The following is a 17,727-nucleotide window of genomic DNA, read 5'->3' on the forward strand; positions in this document are numbered from 1 at the left end:
AAATATGCTGCTGATTTTCTATCACGAGTTCAAAATGATCTGTCAACAACTATTGAGCTAAAACTAACAGATAGAATTCCAGTGCGTGAGATAGAAGTTCAAACTATTGCAAAAACACCGGATGCATCACTAAGTTCAATTGACAGCATTCATAGAATGTTTGATCAGCAAACAACAAACAAAAATGACATTTTGATTCATCAGCTGAGAGAAAAAGGCATTAGTGATGATCTTCTAGAACAGATAAAACATCAAACTAAAGTAACACAGGATGTTGATGAAGTTCAAGGCTACATTAAATTCTCAGCCAGAACACAAATAAATGCAGTTTTGATGCCTGATCCGAATGATTACCTGAGTGATCTTGTAGAGCGAAATGAGCCTTTAGATCTCAAGACAGAACAGGAAAAAGATGAAGTTCTTAAAATAGTTGTAAAACGGAAAAAGGAGGATAATGTAGAAGACTTAACTTATGCTTCAAATGAGTTGAAAAAATACGGAGAACAGTTTCGCAGGCTAGTGCTGAGAGATAGCGTACTCTATAGACAATTCTTTGATCACACAGGCAGAGTACAGTACTACCAATACTGCTTAACCAAACATTTATGGAAGGAAGTAGTTTACAGACTCCATAACTCTAGATTAGCAGGACATGTAGGAATTATCAAAACAGCTGAAGAGTTTCGAAAACGTTTCTATTTTCCGAACTTCACGGAATATTTAATATCTGTTCTAAAAAACTGCCTAATATGCCTGCAAACAAAATCAATTTTAAACAGTTCACTCAAACCACTTTTACAACCCATTTCATCACTTCAGTCTTTTCCAGGAGACATGATGCAAATTGACCTTGTAGGGCCACTCAAATCACCTGTCTTTAAATACGTATTAACCGGCATAGATGTGTTTTCAAAGTACTTATTTGCAAAACCATTAACAAGTGTAAACGCACAAAAAGTTGCTACTGAATTAGCGGCAATTTTCTTCTCACGAAGTTACATACCTCACACAATTCTTTCAGATTTAGGCTCAAATTTTGTCTCAGACCTAATGCCTGAACTATGCACATTACTCGAAATAAAACTAAAGCACGCCACTCTTAAACATCCACAAACTATAGGAGTTGTTGAAAGATCTCACTCAGCATTAAAAAGAATTCTCAAACTTAACACCAATGAGCAATGGTCAAACTGGCATCTTTACGTACCTCTTGCAACTTACATTCATAACACTAGCTACTATTCATCCATAGGATGCACACCAACAAGAATGACAATCGAGCCTCATCAATGATAAGAATGACAATCGAGCCTCATCAAAGTCCTCAATAGTAGTTAGGGCATCAGGCATTTCGTAGCGTAACAACTTGGCAATTAGTAAAAAAAAGAAGCGGCTGAACCTTCTGTTCAGTGTAAGCGGAAGACATCATAACGTAATCTCTTTGAAGACTTCGAAATTTTGCTGCATGCGTTTCACATCTATCTTTAAAAAGATCTTAAAAACCCGTCTCTCAAAACTCAGAACTTACCTTATTAAACAGAAGTCATACAAAATTAGCAGAAATAATACTGTCCGTATGTTATTGGAACTTAAATGTATCTAATTAACTGAAACCAATGGAAATTTTCAAGAGCTTTGAAGATGCTCTACTTTAGTATATTACCCAAAAAAACAATCCCCGCGCCAACGATAACTCAAAGAGTTAATAGAAGGTTAATAGATGCTTGGCACTACATTACAGATCATCTTCAGTTCTAAATTTGGTGATTAAAATATGCTGCTGATTTTCTATCACGAGTTCAAAATGATCTGTCAACAACTATTGAGCTAAAACTAACAGATAGAATTCCAGTGCGTGAGATAGAAGTTCAAACTATTGCAAAAACACCGGATGCATCACTAAGTTCAATTGACAGCATTCATAGAATGTTTGATCAGCAAACAACAAACAAAAATGACATTTTGATTCATCAGCTGAGAGAAAAAGGCATTAGTGATGATCTTCTAGAACAGATAAAACATCAAACTAAAGTAACACAGGATGTTGATGAAGTTCAAGGCTACATTAAATTCTCAGCCAGAACACAAATAAATGCAGTTTTGATGCCTGATCCGAATGATTACCTGAGTGATCTTGTAGAGCGAAATGAGCCTTTAGATCTCAAGACAGAACAGGAAAAAGATGAAGTTCTTAAAATAGTTGTAAAACGGAAAAAGGAGGATAATGTAGAAGACTTAACTTATGCTTCAAATGAGTTGAAAAAATACGGAGAACAGTTTCGCAGGCTAGTGCTGAGAGATAGCGTACTCTATAGACAATTCTTTGATCACACAGGCAGAGTACAGTACTACCAATACTGCTTAACCAAACATTTATGGAAGGAAGTAGTTTACAGACTCCATAACTCTAGATTAGCAGGACATGTAGGAATTATCAAAACAGCTGAAGAGTTTCGAAAACGTTTCTATTTTCCGAACTTCACGGAATATTTAATATCTGTTCTAAAAAACTGCCTAATATGCCTGCAAACAAAATCAATTTTAAACAGTTCACTCAAACCACTTTTACAACCCATTTCATCACTTCAGTCTTTTCCAGGAGACATGATGCAAATTGACCTTGTAGGGCCATTCAAATCACCTGTCTTTAAATACGTATTAACCGGCATAGATGTGTTTTCAAAGTATTTATTTGCAAAACCATTAACAAGTGTAAACGCACAAAAAGTTGCTACTGAATTAGCGGCAATTTTCTTCTCACGAAGTTACATACCTCACACAATTCTTTCAGATTTAGGCTCAAATTTTGTCTCAGACCTAATGCCTGAACTATGCACATTACTCGAAATAAAACTAAAGCACGCCACTCTTAAACATCCACAAACTATAGGAGTTGTTGAAAGATCTCACTCAGCATTAAAAAGAATTCTCAAACTTAACACCAATGAGCAATGGTCAAACTGGCATCTTTACGTACCTCTTGCAACTTACATTCATAACACTAGCTACTATTCATCCATAGGATGCACACCAACATCCATTCTTCACGGTCGAGAACCTATTAAGCCACTTGATATACGTTTTAATAGAAAAAATAGTCAGAAATTTGATCCAAAATCAGATTTCGTAACAGAACTACAAGATGCAATGCAGGTAAAATTTGCAGAGAACAAAGAGAAAATCATTGAAGCTTATCATAAGTATAGAAAATACTATGACGCAAAAGCAAATGCAGACCCACTCGAAACTCAGAATTTTTCTTTTGTTAAACCCTAAACTAACTCACCAAACAAGTTTTGGATTCATATCAATGCAGGTTTGGCTTCCACTGTATAAAGTAGAAAAAGTCCTCACTAACTCAAATTATTTAGTAAGGAAAGTTGGTACGAACTATACACAATGTGTTCACAGAATTAGACTGCAAAAGTATGAGCCATTGGAGCCGCCAGTAGATTTAGAAAATTTGCACCCAAACAATTTCACGCCAGATCCTTTTCTTAGCAAGTACAGACAGGAACCAGAATTATTCGACAGCGAAATTCCCAAAATGCTTAGTCATACGTTTGCTGATGAAACCACCGCCGACAAAACACAACCTACGAATAAAGATGCAGTGAATATCTCTTACAGATACCCGTTGATGAGAGCTGCACCACCATTTGCAGCCCAACCAGTGCCCGAAAGACCGTACGTAGTTCTACCACACGTAATACAGGAACGAATGGAGGAACCAGAGTTCCCTTTCAACGAGTTTCCGATCCTAGATGACGGTGTAATAGAAGAGCAAGCACACCAAGAACAGTTAATTGTGGATTTACCACAAAATGAGCAGCCGGACAATAAACAGGAAAATACACCGGAAAACGCAGATTTATCTAATCAAACAGAAGTCCAAGGCAGAAGCAGTATGAATACAAGCTCACCCGTTTCTGCAAACAGGCAGCAGTCACAGAAAACAGTTCGGTTCAGTCCAGGTACACAAATTCCAAAACCGAGAAACGTGAAAGCAAAAGAACGACAGTTTCCAACAACAATTGATGGCAAAGTTTTAGTTCCAATATCCTCCTATACAACAAAACCAGAAGTCAAGAAGCAAAAAAATGTTGAATCATACAAGAAAAACATGGAGCAAGCAATATTCCACCCACAAGCAGGACCTTTACGAGCAACAAAATTGGATTTAAAAAGAAGTGAAGCGCAGCGAGCACAAGGACTTCAAACATCAAAGAAAACTGATAAAACCAAAAATAAAGCAGCAAAGTGCTCAGCAGCAGACAACACCAATAACAAAAGAAGTCAAATAAACGCAATTGAAAAACCGAAATTGAGAATTTACTTTAGCCAATCAGATATTGAGAAATCATCATATTCGGTAGTGAAAACAATCTCCTCAAAATCAAAACTAACTGAGTCCGGAAAAATAATTGACATTGGAAACTTGAGCGAGGGAGCAGTGGTTGCCATATTTGATGCACACAGGAATCTGTTTATGTACAATCTAGTGCATGAAAACTCGTCAAAAGCTCCGAACTTAATTGTCTTGAGGAATAGTCTTAAAACTCTGCAGTCAATTGTGCTTAAAAATTTTGTTCAAAATCTAGCATTCTCAAAGTTTGATTGGTCATCACCAACCTGCTTACCTTGGCCGATAATTCAAAGAACTATTTCCAGTGTTTTCTCCGATAGTAATATCGAAATATGCTTTTTTGTTTAAAAAAAAAGAGAAAAAAAGAAAAAAAATCTATACAAAAAAACACCGCATCTGCTTCGAAATGCGATGCCATCTCTTTGGACAAAGTTTGCTAACCTGAAAGTGATTAGAAAAAAAGTTATGAAAATTTTTTAAAATCCACCATGTTTTAAGATAGGCAATAAACAAAAAAATGGGGACCGCTCAGAGATTATGAAATTTAGTTCAAAAAACAACCCACCGTATGAAATGTAAGGCCCAGCTGAGTCCCATATCAATTTTTGCTAACCTGACATTTATTAGTTGTTGAGATACACAAAAGTTTGTGTTCACCCCATGTATTAAGATTAGGTATAGACATGTAAATTGAGACCGCTCTTATACTACTAACAACAGAAGAAAAATAGTATTGCCAATCAATTCAGTTCGCCAATAGCTTTCTATAGAGGTATTACTCGAACCTAATAACCGCGACATTTTACTAAAAAAAACAACAACAAAAATTAGTAATTTATTGGTTTAAGCAACTTACCGGTCCCTTCTTTTTTTTATCTCTGCTACCTTCAACAGCAATAGCAGATGTCATTACTTTCCAAACATCCTCTCTTCTCTTCTTCGGAATCTTGAATCCAACAGATAGAAGAGAGGCACACACGCTATGTATATTTACCGTTATAACACAATGAAGCCATCCGTAGGGCAAATAAACTGTATCCCCAACACTGTCTACAATAGAGTATCTTATCGCCATATTTTTGTAGACAACCAATAAAGTCATTTTTTCGAGTGTGCCAGCGAGTAAAATTTGGTTTATCTACAGTTAACAGATATCCCTTCGAGAGATCAGACACCGCCGAATTCTTTGGTTAATCAAACTCGACAAAATCAGTCCTCTCTAATTCGTCTTTTGGAAAAACACCCAAGTAAACCTTTGCTCCACAGTTAGTCACTCTTGTTTCCGTGATATTGAATCGGTTTTTCAAGTTTCTTATTTGAAGCAACTGATCCACACAATGCTAAATAGAGACCGAAATTTTAAAAGGAATTTTTAAATAAGTATTTGGATGATGATGATTTGAGTGAGTGAAACTTACTTTGTCATTTTTATTAGTGTACCGCACAGACTTCATACCTTTCAGAATGCTTGGAGTAGTCCGCTCTATATCAGTTTCTGCTTCCAACTCAGTGACATAACGAACATACTCAGCAACAGCACAAATATTCAATAAATCATCTCTCCCAGAAACATAAACGTTACGAAGCGATCTTTTCATTTTTTGATCTGAAAAAAAAACCGTTTTCACCACTTTTGATTGATCGTCCATCAGTTAAACAAAAAGAAACAAAACAAAAAAAAGCTATTGTTCTAAAACAACAAGTAACCTTTCTAAAACCTACAAGTCAATTTTCAGTTCAAGTTTCACACTAAATTCTATTTACTCAACTTGTATACAATGTAAGCAGTAAAGAATTGCAGCTGTTTTACACAGCAGCAGATACTGACAAGTATCAATATCAATGCAGGCCAGTCAAACCCGTCCTCTGACGGAACAGCAGGACACGCAGATGGCCTTGACGAAGACCACACACGTTGATCTTTGATTTGAATATATGTGCCATTTCGGCAACAAAACAGCTCATGGCCGCGCCACGAGAAACTCTCGCAGCACAAGGCCACGGCACACAGAGAAACAAAGATAACAAGTTTCAACATTTTGAACTGAAAACATTATGTTTGCCAATTATATGAACCCAACATTAATTTTATCAGAGTACTGACAAAAGACAAGGCTAAATATTAAATCTGAAAACACAGACAACATACTACTGTTAATTTTAGAGCAACCGAAGCGATGATGAGGCTTATTTTATCCTTAACCCTATTCTCTCCCCCAATGGTCCTTACAATTTTTTACGGAGAACAGAAATACGACGATATCTTAGAAAAAGGAATTATTTTCAACGAAGAGACAAAAATTTTGCTCGCTGAAAAATTTGTTCCGGTACAGTTTCTTATACCTTTTCCATCATTCAATTTCTCAATGAAAGCTGATATCGAAAAACTCCTTAACAATCTGAACCAAAAATGGAATCTCGAATCATCAAATTGTCCACTCGATTTTACATCTCACTTCAATACTAACTCATCTCACTATAATATCAATTGGATCATGAACCAGCTGGAAATATAAGTAGAGAAATCACGAGCAGAGGTAGAAAAAATGCGAAACGAGACAGCAACATTTCTACATACCGAAAGCGAAAAAGGCAACAGGATCAGAAGAGGAGCGCATGTTGGTGCTCTCGCTATGGCCGGAATTGGATTATTCGGCAGCAGAATAATGATGGGAAATGCAGGAGGATGTGGAGTGACAGGAATTTTTGGAAGCTGTCAAGATCAAGCCAAAGCGAACGCACATATCATTGAACAGCTGACAATGTATACAGAAGCAATTACTCAATATGTTACCAAAATTAAAGAAGAAACCAACGACAACGATAACTCAAAGAGTTAATAGAAGGTTAATAGATGCTTGGCACTACATTACAGATCATCTTCAGTTCTAAATTTGGTGATTAAAATATGCTGCTGATTTTCTATCACGAGTTCAAATTGATCTGTCAACAACTATTGAGCTAAAACTAACAGATAGAATTCCAGTGCGTGAGATAGAAGTTCAAACTATTGCAAAAACACCGGATGCATCACTAAGTTCAATTGACAGCATTCATAGAATGTTTGATCAGCAAACAACAAACAAAAATGACATTTTGATTCATCAGCTGAGAGAAAAAGGCATTAGTGATGATCTTCTAGAACAAATAAAACATCAAACTAAAGTAACACAGGATGTTGATGAAGTTCAAGGCTACATTAAATTCTTAGCCAGAACACAAATAAATGCAGTTTTGATGCCTGATCCGAATGATTACCTGAGTGATCTTGTAGAGCGAAATGAGCCTTTAGATCTCAAGACAGAACAGGAAAAAGATGAAGTTCTTAAAATAGTTGTAAAACGGAAAAAGGAGGATAATGTAGAAGACTTAACTTATGCTTCAAATGAGTTGAAAAAATACGGAGAACAGTTTCGCAGGCTAGTGCTGAGAGATAGCGTACTCTATAGACAATTCTTTGATCACACAGGCAGAGTACAGTACTACCAATACTGCTTACCCAAACATTTATGGAAGGAAGTAGTTTACAGACTCCATAACTCTAGATTAGCAGGACATGTAGGAATTATCAAAACAGCTGAAGAGTTTCGAAAACGTTTCTATTTTCCGAACTTCACGGAATATTTAATATCTGTTATAAAAAACTGCCTAATATGCCTGCAAACAAAATCAATTTTAAACAGTTCACTCAAACCACTTTTACAACCCATTTCATCACTTCAGTCTTTTCCAGGAGACATGATGTAAATTGACCTTGTAGGGCCATTCAAATCACCTGTCTTTAAATACGTATTAACCGGCATAGATGTGTTTTCAAAGTACTTATTTGCAAAACCATTAACAAGTGTAAACGCACAAAAAGTTGCTACTGAATTAGCGGCAATTTTCTTCTCACAAAGTTACATACCTCACACAATTCTTTCAGATTTAGGCTCAAATTTTGTCTCAGACCTAATGCCTGAACTATGCACATTACTCGAAATAAAACTAAAGCACGCCACTCTTAAACATCCACAAACTATAGGAGTTGTTGAAAGATCTCACTCAGCATTAAAAAGAATTCTCAAACTTAACACCAATGAGCAATGGTCAAACTGGCATCTTTACGTACCTCTTGCAACTTACATTCATAACACTAGCTACTATTCATCCATAGGATGCACACCAACATCCATTCTTCACGGTCGAGAACCTATTAAGCCACTTGATATACGTTTTAATAGAAAAAATAGTCAGAAAATTGATCCAAAATCAAATTTGATCCTCTTGCAACTTACATTCATAACACTAGCTACTATTCATCCATAGGATGCACACCAACATCCATTCTTCACGGTCGAGAACCTATTAAGCCACTTGATATACGTTTTAATAGAAAAAATAGTCAGAAATTTGATCCAAAATCAGATTTCGTAACAGAACTACAAGATGCAATGCAGGTAAAATTTGCAGAGAACAAAGAGAAAATCATTGAAGCTTATCATAAGTATAGAAAATACTATGACGCAAAAGCAAATGCAGACCCACTCGAAACTCAGAATTTTTCTTTTGTTAAACCCTAAACTAACTCACCAAACAAGTTTTGGATTCATATCAATGCAGGTTTGGCTTCCACTGTATAAAGTAGAAAAAGTCCTCACTAACTCAAATTATTTAGTAAGGAAAGTTGGTACGAACTATACACAATGTGTTCACAGAATTAGACTGCGAAAGTATGAGCCATTGGAGCCGCCAGTAGATTTAGAAAATTTGCACCCAAACAATTTCACGCCAGATCCTTTTCTTAGCAAGTACAGACAGGAACCAGAATTATTCGACAGCGAAATTCCCAAAATGCTTAGTCATACGTTTGCTGATGAAGCCACCGCCGACAAAACACAACCTACGAATAAAGATGCAGTGAATATCTCTTACAGATACCCGTTGATGAGAGCTGCACCACCATTTGCAGCCCAACCAGTGCCCGAAAGACCGGACGTAGTTCTACCACACGTAATACAGGAACGAATGGAGGAACCAGAGTTCCCTTTCAACGAGTTTCCGATCCTAGATGACGGTGTAATAGAAGAGCAAGCACACCAAGAACAGTTAATTGTGGATTTACCACAAAATGAGCAGCCGGACAATAAACAGGAAAATACACCGGAAAACGCAGATTTATCTAATCAAACAGAAGTCCAAGGCAGAAGCAGTATGAATACAAGCTCACCCGTTTCTGCAAACAGGCAGCAGTCACAGAAAACAGTTCGGTTCAGTCCAGGTACACAAATTCCAAAACCGAGAACAAACGTGAAAGCAAAAGAACGACAGTTTCTAACAACAATTGATGGCAAAGTTTTAGTTCCAATATCCTCCTATACAACAAAACCAGAAGTCAAGAAGCAAAAAATTGTTGAATCATACAAGAAAAACATGGAGCAAGCAATATTCCACCCACAAGCAGGACCTTTACGAGCAACAAAATTGGATTTAAAAAGAAGTGAAGCGCAGCGAGCACAAGGACTTCAAACATCAAAGAAAACTGATAAAACCAAAAATAAAGCAGCAAAGCGCTCAGCAGCAGACAACACCAATAACAAAAGAAGTCAAATAAACGCAATTGAAAAACCGAAATTGAGAATTTACTTTAGCCAATCAGATATTGAGAAATCATCATATTCGGTAGTGAAAACAATCTCCTCAAAATCAAAACTAACTGAGTCCGGAAAAATAATTGACATTGGAAACTTAAGCGAGGGAGCAGTGGTTGCCATATTTGATGCACACAGGAATCTGTTTATGTACAATCTAGTGCATGAAAACTCGTCAAAAGCTCCGAACTTAATTGTCTTGAGGAATAGTCTTGAAACTCTGCAGTCAATTGTGCTTAAAAATTTTGTTCAAAAGCTAGCATTCTCAAAGTTTGATTGGTCATCACCAACCTGCTTACCTTGGCCGATAATTCAAAGAACTATTTCCAGTGTTTTCTCCGATAGTAATATCGAAATATGCTTTTTTGTTTAAAAAAAAGAGAAAAAAAGAAAAAAAATCTATACAAAAAAAACACCGCATCTGCTTCGAAATGCGATGCCATCTCTTTGGACAAAGTTTGCTAACCTGAAAGTGATTAGAAAAAAAGTTATGAAAATTTTTTAAAATCCACCATGTTTTAAGATAGGCAATAAACAAAAAAATGGGGACCGCACAGAGATTATGAAATTTAGTTCAAAAAACAACCCGCCGTATGAAATGTAAGGCCCAGCTGAGTCCCATATCAATTTTTGCTAACCTGACATTTATTAGTTGTTGAGATACACAAAAGTTTGTGTTCACCCCATGTATTAAGATTAGGTATAGACATGCAAATTGGGACCGCTCTTATACTATTAACAACAGAAGAAAAATAGTATTGCCAATCAATTCAGTTCGCCAATAGCTTTCTATAGAGGTATTACTCGAACCTAATAACCGCGACATTTTACTAAAAAAAACAACAACAAAAATTAGTAATTTATTGGTTTAAGCAACTTACCGGTCCCTTCTTTTTTTTATCTGTGCTACCTTCAACAGCAATAGCAGATGTCATTACTTTCCAAACATCCTCTCTTCTCTTCTTCGGAATCTTGAATCCAACAGATAGAAGAGAGGCACACACGCTATGTATATTTACCGTTATAACACAACGAAGCCATCCGTAGGGCAAATAAACTGTATCCCCAACACACTGTCTACAATAGAGTATCTTATCGCCATATTTTTGTAGACAACCAATAAAGTCATTTTTTCGAGTGTGCCAGCGAGTAAAATTTGGTTTATCTACAGTTAACAGATATCCCTTCGAGAGATCAGACACCGCCGAATTCTTTGGTGAATCAAACTCGACAAAATCAGTCCTCTCTAATTCGTCTTTTGGAAAAACACCCAAGTAAACCTTTGCTCCACAGTTAGTCACTCTTGTTTCCGTGATATTGAATCGGTTTTTCAAGTTTCTTATTTGAAGCAACTGATCCACACAATGCTAAATAGAGACCGAAATTTTAAAAGGAATTTTTAAATAAGTATTTGGATGATGATGATTTGAGTGAGTGAAACTTACTTTGTCATTTTTATTAGTGTACCGCACAGACTTCATACCTTTCAGAATGCTTGGAGTAGTCCGCTCTATATCAGTTTCTGCTTCCAACTCAGTGACATAACGAACATACTCAGCAACAGCACAAATATTCAATAAATCATCTCTCCCAGAAACATAAACGTTACGAAGCGATCTTTTCATTTTTTGATCTGAAAAAAAAACCGTTTTCACCACTTTTGATTGATCGTCCATCAGTTAAACAAAAAGAAACAAAACAAAAAAAAGCTATTGTTCTAAAACAACAAGTAACCTTTCTAAAACCTACAAGTCAATTTTCAGTTCAAGTTTCACACTAAATTCTATTTACTCAACTTGTATACAATGTAAGCAGTACAGAATTGCAGCTGTTTTACACAGCAGCAGATACTGACAAGTATCAATATCAATGCAGGCCAGTCAAACCCGTCCTCTGACGGAACAGCAGGACACACAGATGGCCTTGACGAAGACCACACACGTTGATCTTTGATTTGAATATATGTGCCATTTCGGCAACAAAACAGCTCATGGCCGCGCCACGAGAAACTCTCGCAGCACAAGGCCACGGCACACAGAGAAACAAAGATAACAAGTTTCAACATTTTGAACTGAAAACATTATGTTTGCTAATTATATGAACCCAACATTAATTTTATCTGAGTACTGACAAAAGACAAGGCTAAATATTAAATCTGAAAACACAGACAACATACTACTGTTAATTTTAGAGCAACCGAAGCGATGATGAGGCTTATTTTATCCTTAACCCTATTCTCTCCCCCAATGGTCCTTACAATTTTTTACGGAGAACAGAAATACGACGCTATCTTAGAAAAAGGAATTATTTTCAACGAAGAGACAAAAATTTTGCTCGCTGAAAAATTTGTTCCGGTACAGTTTCTTATACCTTTTCCATCATTCAATTTCTCAATGAAAGCTGATATCGAAAAACTCCTTAACAATCTGAACCAAAAATGGAATCTCGAATCATCAAATTGTCCACTCGATTTTACATCTCACTTCAATACTAACTCATCTCACTATAATATCAATTGGATCATGAACCAGCTTGAAATTGAAGTAGAGAAATCACGAGCAGAGGTAGAAAAAATGCGAAACGAGACAGCAACATTTCTACATACCGAAAGCGAAAAAGGCAACAGGATCAGAAGAGGAGCGCATGTTGGTGCTCTCGCTATGGCCGGAATTGGATTATTCGGCAGCAGAATAATGATGGGAAATGCAGGAGGATGTGGAGTGACAGGAATTTTTGGAAGCTGTCAAGATCAAGCCAAAGCGAACGCACATAACATTGAACAGCTGACAATGTATACAGAAGCAATTACTCAATATGTTACCCAAATTAAAGAAGAAACCAACGACAAATTTATTATGGTCAGCAACGAGCTCTCAGAAATTAGAGAAATACAGAGACAAATGAGCGAAACCCAAAATAAAAATTGGGCAGTCGTCGAGGAACAATTTGACATTCTGGAATATAATACGAATATTCTGGAATATAATAATATTCACATATTACGAGACTGTAACCAAATGCTCAACTCGAACCAGCAAATCAATTTTAATTTCGATAGCGCGGCAGCTCTTCTTACCCTACTCTATTCAGATGTCAAAAGCTATAGAGCAGCACTCTACAGCTACAGACTTAATTTGCTGAATTCTATCCCGACTCTTCTACAGAAACACCTACTGTTGTCGCTAGTCCCAAGAGAATCACTGATGGCAACCTTGGATCATGTAGGACGTGAACAATACAAAGCTGCTGATAGACTTTCTTTGGCAATACCTACCAGCGACTTGATGTCATATTATGACGCAAAGCTGCTCCGGGACGTGATCACGGTTGAAGAAGGACTTATTGTGACCTTGGCTATACCTTTAGCATCGCGTCAAACCGTTTTCTCAGTATACAGTGCAGAAACAGTTCCAATGCCACAACCTGAACCTCAGATGGCAATTAAATGGAGCATCGAGGCACCATATCTTGCGATATCTGAGGATCAGATGGAGTCGATACCACTATCTGCGGACCAGTTTGAGCAATGTCTGGGATCGTCAAGATACCGAATTCGCCATCAAGCAGTAGCTACGCAGCCAAGCCATGGATCCTGTCTTGCCACATTGTTCTTCAAGACAACAATTGAAGCTATCCGAGAAGTGATCTTCCTACCAAACCAAGTTCAAGCACGAAACTTAGGGTATGGTATATGGCTGATAACTTCAGCAACAGAAGACTACAGTCTTCGAAAAACTTCTATAGATACAGTCGTTCCAACACAAAGCCAAATTGTCCCAGGATGCAAGATCTGCATAATGACCATCGAATGCGGTTACCAACTTTTAGGTCATATGATAAAAATCCGAGCCGATCTCTCAAGCTGCGACCGAATACCAGCAAAAAGAGTCCAAGTGAAACTAGCTGATCCATTAGAATTTCTACTTAGCTAAATACCACCAATTGACAGCTTGCCGTACTGTGAAACGAGAACAACCGCCGGTGTCAATCTATTGAGAAAAGTCAGAGAAAAAATGTTATTGAACCCTGTGGTCACAAAATCAGAACATCTCTCTAATATTGCTAAACCTATAGCCCATGAAATGACTATGTTAAAACCATCTCTGATGAAAGAATTCAGTTCCTATGTTCCGATTAAACTATCACTCAGCCTGACTGTCATTGTCTTTATCTTAAACCTGATACTTCATGCCCTCTTCCTTTGGCTCTATCACAGATTTCGCATAATCCGACAGCTTGTTCCTTCATTCCTAAAGCATGATGATAACACCAAAATTGGTGTCAAACCAGTTTTTTGCGTGAAAGACCAATTCAAAGACGACATCAATCCTAAATGGAAACGGAAGTTTCATATTTTATCTGAACAAATCCAATCATTTCGATCCAGTCGAGCATCAAATCTCAACCTGAATGCTGATAACATCGATCCCAATGCCCTCAATCCATCAATGACAAAATCAAGGCAATCGCTTGCCACTTCCCCTTCCATGCATCATATATCAACTGCTGACATCGGTGCAGATATATTGTAAAATACTAATGCTTTATCCAACGCGTTTTATAAGACCCAAAATATTCCGGATCATCATCTTTTCGATATTCATATGGCCTATATTTCGACGTCACTCAATTGGATTGGAACTATGTGGCAGATTTCAAATCAAGTAACAGATCTCAAATCAATTTTCTACTTCAACTACCTGACAGAATGATGGACGAAAACAAAAAGAGTCCGGAAAGTTTTCCCAAAAGAAGGGGAGAGTCAAGTATATGAATGGAATTTCCCGAGAAATTGAAACAATTATTATCATTATTTGTTGATAGCTTATTGGTTTATCATTGGAATTGTTTAAATGTTTATTAAGTAAACAAGCCTCATCATCACAAAAAACAGATTGTTGAGTTACAGTTAAGTTGTTAACTTGAATGTATTAAAACTACTTACTTTTATAACTTTAAGTTGCGCCGAGAGAGAGAAAAAACTTGAAGATTGTCGACCCAGCTCCGATTGTTTCATCCGCTTGGAAATGCTGAAACAACTTAGAAAAACTGAGCATGCAAAAAGGACAATACATCTAGTTAAAACAACTTGATTACTTACTACCAAAAAATAAACATTTGTATACGTTAGTGTAATCTCTTTGAAGACTTCGAAATTTTGCTGCATGCGTTTCACACCTATCTTTAAAAAGATCTTAAAAACCCGTCTCTCAAAACTCAGAACTTACCTTATTAAACAGAAGTCATACAAAATTAGCAGAAATAATACTGTCCGTATGTTATTGGAACTTAAGTGTATCTAATTAACTGAAACCAATGGAAATTTTTAAGAGCTTTGAAGATGCTCTACTTCAGCATATTACCCAAAAAACAATCCCCGCGCCAACGATAACTCAAAGAGTTAATAGAAGGTTAATAGATGCTTGGCACTACATTACAGATCATCTTCAGTTCTAAATTTGGTGATTAAAATAAGTTTTTAAAATTAAACCCTCCCCACTTTTAAACCGCTTAAGCTAGAATTTTTCTTACATTTCAGCTAGAACGAGTGCAGAAACTGACTGACGAACTCAATTCTGGACATGAGATTGACAGACTCAATACAATGCTACAATTGGACACATTGCAGTCTAAGCATGACTGTCTCAGGAACCGAAACCAGAGTCACGAGCAGAGCCTTTTTTACACCAGCGAGAAACACCGCCAAGAGGCAAGTTCTCATTGAAGTAGTTGTTTTACATTTCTATTTCATAGAATTCCTGAAGATATTCTAATTCTATATGCTAAAGGGTTATCTAATATGGCTGGCTTCTCGTACGGAAAGGGACCTCTCTACGACCAGTAGTATTGAGAAAAATAATAAATCAAGAAAACTATTTCTGTCTACAGATTTCGGAAAAACATTTTTTAAACAAATGGTGCCAATATATACGGGCGAGCAAATGAGTTGGACTAAAGGTGCAAGATTAATTGGCTTTCATGACTCTTGCTTTCGAAAAAGAATAGCTTAATTCTTTCAAAAAGTTTTAAAAAATTTAAACCACTCAGAGCAAATAATTTGCCAATTTTCAGGGTGCAGAGAACAAATTGTCCCACTGCCCGCCAACGTCGGTCTTTTTAAACACATCGAGACGCGGGCGTGCTAAACGGTTAACACAGATGATTAGATGATTATCTATCAATGGAGTGTTTTAGTTGCTAAATAAAGGAAAGATCCTGCAAGCGATTGACAACCTGCTGAGCAAGTGCAGGAGCAAACACTTCAAGTCTATCAGAGTCACTGACGAAGAGGAACTGGCAAACTACCCTGAGATGCTGGAACACATTCAGGTACCCTTTTCAAATCCACTTGTGAATAATAGATGCCTCTTACTCCATGACAAACCAAGGAGTAAGAGAATGAAAAGACTTGACTTCATTGCCACACTTCTGGAACGATTTTTGGTACAATAGGTTTTTGAAAAAGCATTAAATCAAAATTAAATTGTCCTTTTTAGACAGCCGTTCCTATCGTTTCGCAATTTATGAGACCACATTAACAACTTTTTAAAAGCAGAAGTCGAAATAATCAAAAGAATTTTTATGAAAGAACAATTCAGTCTATGGAGATCAAACTCGTTCATCTGTGGCTTAAAACAAGCATGCTTATTCATTTTAGGAATTCGTTCTATACGAGTATGACGTCATATACAAATCGAAACAACTGATAGAGCAGTACTCGGAACAGTCTTCCAGGAAGAAGAGCAAAAGACGATCTCAAATCACCACAATCACAAACACAACCCGATCACACTCAGAAGAACCAGACTGAATTAAAATTTTAAAAAATCCTTATTTTTTTAATTTCATGACAATTAAATAGAAGCTAAAAATACGAATGAAACAGATTCTTTTGTCCGTATCTTCTATTAGCTTCAGCCATTGACGCATAATAAAACATTTCCAAAAATAAACCATAAAGGCGGGGAACTTTAAAAAAACAGGGTGAAGAGCAGGGTTAGAATTAAAAAAACCGAGAACGGCTTCCATAAATACCCAATTTATCATTTCGCAATTAGAATTTAACAAAGAGATGAGACACAGCAGCTTGTCGCAAAATATCCACGAATGAATGACTTTACAGGTTTACATGGAACACACCTTGTTTTGATGCGCATTTTTATAGTCATTCGTGAATCCGTCTTTCGATTTTGATATTGGATTGATGCATATTCGTTACAATACGATATGGTTCTAATTCTCAGAAAAATGACACTTGCAAGCACAGTACATTTTTTGTACATCACATCTTTGAGTCCCATCACGAGAAATCTGTTCAATCTGCTCATTAAAAAGTTTGAATTTAGAATCAAAATTTTTGATGAAAGTTGAAGATCCTTTAAACAGTGATAAAACTCGTAGTTTATTACACTTCGTTCTGAAGCCAATAAAATTGTTCCTGATTCTAAATAATGCTCCTTACGATTAATCAAACACAAGGTCGCAGGTTTAAAAAAACATACCCGGCAGATTGCCGGAAAATAGCCGCCGTTGATTCCAATAAGCATGATTGGGATTGAACGAATAGAGTATATTGAAAAAAAAAAAGATTTTTGTACAAAAATATTTTTTAAGTCCGATTTATTTTGATGGTATTTCGTAGTTGAACATACTTCTGTTTCTTAGAGAGAGAGGCTACAGGGGCTACTATCAACACCAATAAGCATTAGAGGTGGTAACTAAGACTTATAG

The 17,727-nt window shown here is 36.6% G+C and overlaps 1 protein-coding gene across 2 annotated transcripts in view; it reads left to right on the forward strand.

Moving 5' to 3' along the window:
• Positions 1 to 17,370, forward strand: part of LOC142351552 (uncharacterized) — a 29,612-nt gene extending 12,242 nt beyond the window's left edge. For both annotated transcript variants that reach the window (XM_075403639.1, XM_075403638.1), the window contains 3 exons: positions 15,536 to 15,706; positions 16,192 to 16,326; positions 16,655 to 17,370. In XM_075403639.1, coding sequence (XP_075259754.1) covers positions 15,536 to 15,706; positions 16,192 to 16,326; positions 16,655 to 16,807 — 459 coding nt within the window. In that variant the 3' untranslated portion in view covers positions 16,808 to 17,370. The remainder of the gene's footprint in view (positions 1 to 15,535; positions 15,707 to 16,191; positions 16,327 to 16,654) is intronic.
• The last annotated feature ends 357 nt before the right edge of the window (positions 17,371 to 17,727 follow it).

This window comes from Convolutriloba macropyga, chromosome 13 (assembly GCF_964194025.1).
Source record: "Convolutriloba macropyga chromosome 13, txConMacr16.3, whole genome shotgun sequence".
In the NCBI taxonomy this organism is placed as follows: domain Eukaryota; kingdom Metazoa; phylum Xenacoelomorpha; order Acoela; family Convolutidae; genus Convolutriloba; species Convolutriloba macropyga.